The sequence below is a fragment of the Phycodurus eques genome, chromosome 2 (genome assembly GCF_024500275.1).
Source record: "Phycodurus eques isolate BA_2022a chromosome 2, UOR_Pequ_1.1, whole genome shotgun sequence".
In the NCBI taxonomy this organism is placed as follows: Eukaryota; Metazoa; Chordata; class Actinopteri; order Syngnathiformes; family Syngnathidae; genus Phycodurus; species Phycodurus eques.
The window spans coordinates 6,419,316-6,427,928 of NC_084526.1; the positions used below are offsets into that span (position 1 = coordinate 6,419,316).

Sequence of the window (8,613 nt, forward strand, 5' to 3'; positions counted from 1 at the left end):
ATAGCTATACAATAAAATGGCAAACCAACTAAAATACTACACCTGTACCTGCTTTACCTAAAAAAAAAACAATTTTTTTAAAAAGCTAATGTATAATTTCTGTCCTTACAAACACATCAATGCCCAGTTTTATTAACACTTCCATGGAGGTATTAATTCACAACATTTATCATTGCAGTTGTAGTTTTAGAACTGAACTGTAAGGTTTCGGCCTATATTTCATATAGGGGTGTCCATGTCCTGATCCGATCTTTGAGATCGGAAATCGGTCCGATGTCAGCAGAAAAACAAGGATCGGATCAAACTGGATCGAAAAATCTCCTCTTTGACCATTCTCACACAAGCAGTGCATTCAACTTTACGCTCCAGCATTTCTATCCAGCAGCGCCAGGACGGTATGCAGAGCCCACGTGATCACAACAACAAATGTTTCATCACCTCATCATACTGTAGTATTACATATACACATATGAACTACAACCCCAATTCCAATGAAGTTGGGACGTTGTGTTAAACATAAATAAAAACAGAGTACAATGATTTGCAAATCATGTGCAACCTGTATTTAATTGAATACACTACAATACAATACACTAAGATATTTGATGTCCAAACTGATAAAGATTATTGTTTTTAGCAAATAATCATTAACTTAGAATTTTACGGCTGCAACAGGTGGCAAAAAAGACTGAGAAAGTTGAGGAATGCTCATCAAACACCTGTTTGGAACATCCCACAGGTGAACAGGCTAATTGGGAACAGGTGGGTGCCATTGGGTATAAAAGGAGCTTCCCTGAATTGCTCAGTTATTCACAAGCAAAGATGGGGCGAGGTTCACCTCTTTGTGAACAAGTGCGTTAGAAAATAGTCGAACAGTTTAAGGACAATGTTCCTCAATGTACAATTGCAAGGAATTTAGGGATTTCATCAGCTACGGTCCATAATATCGTCAAAAGGCTCAAAGAATCTGGAGAAATCACTGCATGTAAGCGGCAAGGCCGAAAACCAACATTGAATGCCCGTGACCTTCGATCCCTCAGGCGGCACTGCATCAAAAACCGACATCAATGTGTGAAGGATATCACCACATGGGCTCAGGAACACCTCAGAAAACCAATGTCAGTAAATACAGTTCGGCGCTACAGTTGTAAGTGCAACTTGAAACTCTACTATGCAAACCAAAAGCCATTTATCAACAACACCCAGAAACGCCGCCGGCTTCTCTGGGCCGGAGCTCATCGAAGAGGGACTGATGCAAAGTGGAAAAGTGTTCTATGGTCCGACGAGTCCACATTTCAAATTGTTTTTGGAAATTGTGGACGTCGTGTCCAGAACCATCCGGACTGTTATGGACGCAAAGTTCAAAAGCCAGCATCTGTGATGTTATGGGGCTGTGTTAGTGCCAATGGCATGGGTAACTTACACATCTGTGAAGGCACCATTAATGCTGAAAGGTACATACAGGTTTTGAAGAAACAAATGCTGTCATCCAAGCAACGCCCCTGCTTATTTCAGCAAGACAATGCCACACCATATTCTGCACGTGTTAAAGAGTGCGGGTACTAGACTGGCCTGCCTGCAGTCCAGACCTGTCTCCCATTGAGAATGTGTGGCGCATTATGAAGCGTAAAATACGACAACGGAGACCTCCGACTGTTGAACAGCTGAAGCTGGACATCAAGCAAGAATGGGAAATAATTCCACCAACAAAGCTTCAACAATTAGTGTCCTCAGTGCCCAAACGTTTATTGAATGTTGTTAAATGAAAAGGTGATGTAACACAATGGTTAACATGACCCTGTCCCATCTTTTTTGGAATGTGTTGCAGCCATAAAATTCTAAGTTCATGATTATTTGCTAAAAAAAAATGAAGTTTATCAGTTTGAACATTAAATATCTTGTCTTTGTAGTGTATTCAATTAAATATAGGTTGAAAACACAGTGGTCAAAACACAACACAACCAGCAGCCATCTTTGACTCTTGAAAATCAACTCCAGATTGTGGACCGGTTTTCAGAAAGAATATTTAGGAGGGGTGCCAATATTGCTGCACATGCTGTTTTCAGTTTTTTTTTTCTTTCTTTGAAATTACAATATCTAAGTTGAAAAAAGAAAATAAATTCTTTGTTGAATTACTTTGGAAATCCAATTAAAAGATCCTGATGATATAAGTTTAGGACATTTCGATTCATTTCTGATGATATTATACAGCTTATGCAAAAAAATGAAGGTGTGCATGACCGTATTATTACATTCAAAACCCTGTGGCAGAATCCTACATAGCATTTACTGTCCAGTATGTACTGTACGACTTTCCAAGCATTGTACTGTTTGGTGAGAGCTGCACGTAAGGCAGTCAATCGGTTGTAGTTTTTATCAGTGTGTCTCTGCGCATAAGCAGCAAAAGTCATACTAAGTGTTTCCATAGCTGGGGCCCTCCACTGTGAGTGCAGCCCCTCTCCAGGTCATGACCTTTTCAGTGAACACAGTGGCCTGGAACTCAGGCTACACACAAAGCATGAATACAGTCATTATCATGAGGTGCATTGTTAACAGGCTCTTCTCCAAAATGCTGAATTGTTCAATGCTAAACCAGCTAGCATGGCACTTTTCTGTGCACACATGAACATGTCAGAATGTCAGATGCTTCTCTCACCTTGTTGCGTTTGTATATTTGCAATTCTATTACCTGATGTGTTCATGTCGACTGAGTAGACAAGTGGGGTTGTACATTTAGCATATCAATAGCCATGACGACTGTTCAGGGAACCACTGTGAGCTTTCTGGTAGCTGTCAGCTCAACCGAACATGCTCTATTTAAGGAGCTCTTTTGTGGCCTCACTGAGCGGACATGAACATCTTTACTAAGGTCCCAGGATTAGTTCAACCGACCAGGTATGTTGACAGTGGTGTGCGGCGCAGGCAGGCCCTCTGTTCAGGTCTGTGGAAGTGGGTGGGCCCTTGGATCCATCACAATCCACCCCTGCTGTGTTCAGACTCCAACACTAGGTTTCCCAAATCATCAAAAAATGGCTTAGGAGAAATGCACACTTTCGGTGCAAAAGTGTGGCTAGAATTTGATAGATTGGAACAGATCACCCCCGCCCCCACCCCTTATTTAATTTACCGTTATTTATGCTAAATTGAATGGGATTTCAGATATTTCTTGACAAGACAATAACAGGTTATTCTCATTTTGGTAATGAATAGTTAAAAAAAAAAATGTAATATTATGTGATGAAACAATGTCTATATCTACAGCAAGCTGGGGTCTGTGCTCCAACGTGCCTTCTACGGGTCCAGTGGGAGGGTGAGTCAAGTCATGGTATACCTGTAGTTATTGGTCAACACACTAAGCTTTTTCTGACAGATGCTGTCTACTGCTCTCTATCAGTGACTAAGATGCTCTTTGCAAAATGTAGCGAAAACCACCATTTGTGCCTGATCAAGTCATGACGTGACATCCAGCTCAGTTCCTGTCTTTATTTTCTCCTCAGGTGACCCTTTATGAACAGCGTAACTTTTCAGGCAGACACCTGGACCTGAGTTCTGACTGTGCAAGGCTCAGTGACAAAAACTTCCCAGAGAGATGCAACTCTGTGCAGGTGGAGAGTGGAGCGTAAGTGCACACTGCAATTTACAGGCGAAAAGAGTATGCCGTGACACTCCAATGCATGGCTGCCCCTGTCAATGGAAATCAGTGCTAGTTTTGCTTCCTTCTCTAAGTAATCCAAATTACAATCTGTAAAAACAAATACAATATGAAAACAACACTAGTTCACATCCGTCATAATATTACTCATACGGTACCTTTCACTTAGTATTTAATAAACTAATTTAATTTTGAAAAATTATAAATTGAATATGAAACCGGAGAATTATTTTAAAAAAAAAATAAGATGCATGCAAAGATATTCCATCTTTACATCACTCGTCCAGACCTCACGCAATGCTTCTAATTAAATTACAGTATAATAATTTGTCCCATTTGTCTATGGTAGTGTGTAAGAATAACTCATAATGCATAATCACAGACATCATTATAGAAATCTGATTTGAGATGGAGCATTTTTGACCCCTAAAGGCCTTCGTAGCACTGACGATATTGGGGGTGATTTATTCCTGTCTTTAACTTATCTTTATTGTGAATAGTAGAATCTGTTCAAAAGTAATAATCATTACTAAGTATGCGTGACAAGGTTTAATGTAACTCTCTGAATATTTTTTTATTTATCATTTTTTTATACCACTTATCCAGGACCATGGCAGGTGTTGGAGTCCATCCCAGCTGAAAACGGTTCAGGGCTCACCTGTCAATCACACAGCACACACAACCACCCACACTCATATGGATTCATAAAAGTTAGTCGTGTGTACCCCGAAGCGACTGGTGACCAGCATTTTCCGATTTTTATTTCGAGATGTCTTTTGAATCATCCATCAACCCATACATTTCCTAAAGCACTCATCATCAGGGTCAGGGGGAGCTGGAGTATTTCGTGGTCAGCTAAGGTCACCAATGCTTAATATTCTGTTCTATTCTTAAATTTACTTCATTTGAGACACACAGCTGGTTTGGACAGTAGCCTAATTTGCAATTACATTCAAATTTTGTTCAGCTGGCTTTGAGTAACATGAACAAGAAGGTTTTGAGGAGACTCTTAATTTATGTGATAAGGTGTCACTGCCAAAATAGTGAGATAGGTCACTTGAAGTAAGCAAGTGTCCAACAATATTCTCGGATGGGCTAATGATTTTGACTTGCACTCATTTAGCAAAATGAGCTCAACTTTGAGGTTTGATTGCAAAATGCAAGTTTTGATTATATTCCTTTTGACTCGCCACCCTTTCTAGATGGATCGGTTACGAGCATGACAACTTCCGAGGTCGCCAGTACCTTTGGGACATGTCTGAGCGTGGCGAGTACAATTGCTATGACAAGTGGTGTGCCCAGGCGGACCACATCTCCTCTGTCAGAGCTGTCAAGCAGGTGAAAGTGCACACATACAGTACGACATTGTGGCAGGTTTTGGATCAAAACTGCAACGAGAAGATTCAGATTTGTTTTTTTTTTTGGGTTGACACTACATTCAAGGGGAATTATTTCTAATGGAAAAATCTGTGCACAAAAATAAGGTGCATTTTGATCTTGTCTTGTAGGACAACAACCCTGCCAGAGCTCAGCTGTTTGAGCGAGCTGGGTTCTCTGGTAAGAAGATGGAGATCCAGGATGACATTCCCAACCTGATGAGCCGCTACAGCCTCAACAGAGTAGCCTCCATTCGTGTGCTGGGAGGAGCGTAAGTACAGTACAGCCTCTCAAAATTTCCTATCAGTGTGAACACCTCTTGGACAAGCAAAGATGGCGAATGTCCCACCTCTCCCCTTAAAATGGTAAATGGACTGGACTTACAGTTATCTAGAACTTTATTGACACTAAACCACTGCCCAAAGCGCTTTACAAAGCCTCACATTCACACTTTCATACACCACACCATGGTTCAACGCGCGGATAATCGGAGCGGGGATTCAAACTGGCGACCTGTCCTATCAACTGAGCCACAGCCGTACAAACAATGTTAAAGTACAGAATATAGAATTCCATTGACATGATTAGAAACCACTAAAACATCAAAACACCTGAGAGCACTGTATCAACTGTAAACCTCTGGTCAAAGAATCCACTTCCTTGGGAGGGGGTACTTCCCAGATGCAGTTATGATTTATGTTAAAGTTAGGTGCAGTTATGTTAAATGTGGAATTGTTTAAATAGGGCTCCACCTTTCTGGTATTTGTCCATATAATTAGTCGCTTAATATACAGTTGGTGGAATAGTATTTAAACCCTTAGGAATTACTTGAAATGCTGTACAAATTGGTCATAACAGAGTCTGAGATTAAAAGTCACAAGAATAGACAGTCTTAAACCAATACCACAAAATTGTTTTCCTGTTTCTATTGGATGTACTATGTAAACATTCACAGTGCAGGGGTGGAGGTTTATGTGAACCCCGAGGCTACTGACTTCTCCAAGAAAGACCATGTTCGCCAAATGAAGCTTAACAGAAGATGGGTGATGCAATAGTACAACCCAAAGTCAATTCACATCTGAATGCTTAAACAGAAGAAAATTGAAAAGAAAACTGGAGTGGCCCAGTCAGAGCTCAGACTTCAACCAGATAGAGATACTGTGGCATTACCTTGAGAGAGATTAACACTAGACATCCCAAGAATCTTAAATTGTTGTAAAGAGAAATGGTTCCTGAAATTCCTTACCATTGTTCAGATTGTGGTGGCATGGTGACCGACTGGTTAGCATATCTTCCTCAAGAGTTCTGAGGACTGGGGTTCAAATCCGGCCTCGCCTGTGTGGAGTTTGCATGTTCTCTCCGTGCCTGTGTGGGTTTTCTCCGGGCATTCCGGTTTCCTCCCACATCCCAAAAACATGCATGGTAGGTTGATCTGAAGACTCTAAATTGCCCTTAGGTGTGAATGTGTGCGTGAATGGTTGTTTGCTTATACGTGCCCTGCGATTAGCTGGCGACCACTTCAGGGTATACCCCGCCTCTCGCTTGAAGATTGCTGGGATTGGCTCCAGCACGCCCGCGACCCTTGTGAAGGATAAGCGGAACGGAAGATGAATGAATTAATTAATATTCCGATTGGAGCTGCAAATACAGGAGACATTTTGTTGGTTACTGCTGAGAAAGGAGGCTCCATAGGTTCACATACTTTTTCCCACCCTGAACTGTGATGTTTACATGCTCAGTAAAAACAGAATTATTGGGATTACTTTCATAAAACTGTCTATTGTGACTTAAATCAGGTCACATTTTACAACCAATTAATGCAGAAATCCAGGTACCATCATTTCTCATAATAATCCCCCCCCCCAAGTATTTTTTAAAAATGTCAAAAATCAATAGTGCCCATTATACATAGGTACAGGGGCAAATGGAAAAAAACTTTCACATTTTATAATTGTATATAATTTATAATGTAATTATATTGTATACACTCCCCTGACTTTGGTGCGGGCAGCATGGGTTCAGTTCCCACTCAGTGACGATGTGAATGTGAATGGTTGTCTGTGTCTATATGTTCCCTGCGACTGACTAGCGACCAGTTCAGGGTGTAGTCTGCCTTTCCCCCAAAGTCAGCTGGGATAGGCTCCAGTGCCCCCCGACCCTAACCAGGATAAGCGGTGTTGAAAATGAATGGATGGATGGATTTTCATTCCAAAATGCCACCGCCACCTAGTGGTTATAAAAAAATGTGCAGCCTTCACTTTCATTCCAATATGACAGGGGGTACCTATGACTGCATATATGTAGTTGTACTCATAAGTTTACATACCCTGGCAGAATTTGTGAAATCTTGTTTTAAAAATGACTGATGACTGAACAACCATCATTAATTTCTTTATGTTTTGTTTAATGATAATGCTTTTATGAAATGCTTGACCGTTTAATTTCAATCCCAATAAAATAAAATTAAATGTGTTTTGCCTGGTCCTTCATGTTTTCTTTAAATAATTGTACCCGTCTTACAAATTCTGCCTGAGTAATCAAACATATGAGCACGTGTTTTCTAATTTACTAAATAAAAGTAGGGCTGTGAATTTCAAAATAAGAGCAAGTAAATAAAAAAAAAAAGTATTATGTGTTCAAATAAAGTTTTTAACTTCAGAATAATTCTTTGAAAAAACTAACAAAATACAGATCATGTTTTGATCATATGGGTAGAAGCAAAATCATGCATTGTAAAAATGCTTTATACATGGAAGGGTTTTCCAAAATCTTTAGGTCAACTTTGGGGTGCATATTATACATGGGTGCGCATTATACACGAGAAATTACAGTAATTTCAAAGGTTTCACTTTTTTTTTTTTTTTTGCAAAAGTAGTTCAGTTTAAATACTGTAGCATGCCTTTGTCCAACTATATGAAACAACACATTAACAATGACAAATTTGGAAATCATGGTGTTTCATGATTGATTCAAGACTGGTTAACATGTCTGCCTCACAGTTGAGGACCAGGGTTCAAATCCCGGCCCCGCCTGTGTGGAGTTTGCATGTTCTCCCCGTGCCTACGTGGGTTTTCTCCGGGTACTCCGGTTTCCTCCCACATCCCAAAAAACATGCGTGCTAGGTTAATTGAAGACTCTAAATTGCCCGTAGGTGTGAATGTGAGTACGAATGGTTGTTTGTTTATCTGTGCCCTGTGATTGGCTGGTGACCAGTTCAGGGTGTACCCGGCTCTCGCCCGAAGATAGCTGGGATAGCCTCCAGGCCGCCTGTGACCCTAGTGAGGATAAGCGGTATGGCAAATGGATGGTGTTTCGTAACATCAAGTGATCCTTGGCTAGAACTGCATGTACGATGCAAGACAATGACAAATTTGCATTGGCAAAGGTTTAAATACATTTTTAATTTGCAAGTTTACACTCTGCTTAACCGGTGTGTCTGTAGGTGGGTTGTATATCAGGAACCAAACTACAGAGGGCCTCATTACATCCTGGAGAAACGAGAATTCAACAACTTCTCAGATTGGGGCAGCCAGAGCAACGCTGTGGGCTCTATGAGAAGAGTCCGCTTCAATTAACTCAGCTCA

The 8,613-nt window shown here is 40.7% G+C and overlaps 1 protein-coding gene across 1 annotated transcript; it reads left to right on the forward strand.

The window, feature by feature from the left end:
• The first annotated feature begins 2,851 nt into the window (after positions 1 to 2,851).
• crybgx (crystallin beta gamma X) lies at positions 2,852 to 8,604 on the forward strand. Its single transcript, XM_061700872.1, has 6 exons — positions 2,852 to 2,895; positions 3,262 to 3,310; positions 3,498 to 3,619; positions 4,855 to 4,990; positions 5,161 to 5,300; positions 8,472 to 8,604. The coding sequence occupies exons 1-6, from the start codon at positions 2,852 to 2,854 to the stop codon at positions 8,602 to 8,604; spliced, it is 624 nt and encodes a 207-aa protein (XP_061556856.1).
• The last annotated feature ends 9 nt before the right edge of the window (positions 8,605 to 8,613 follow it).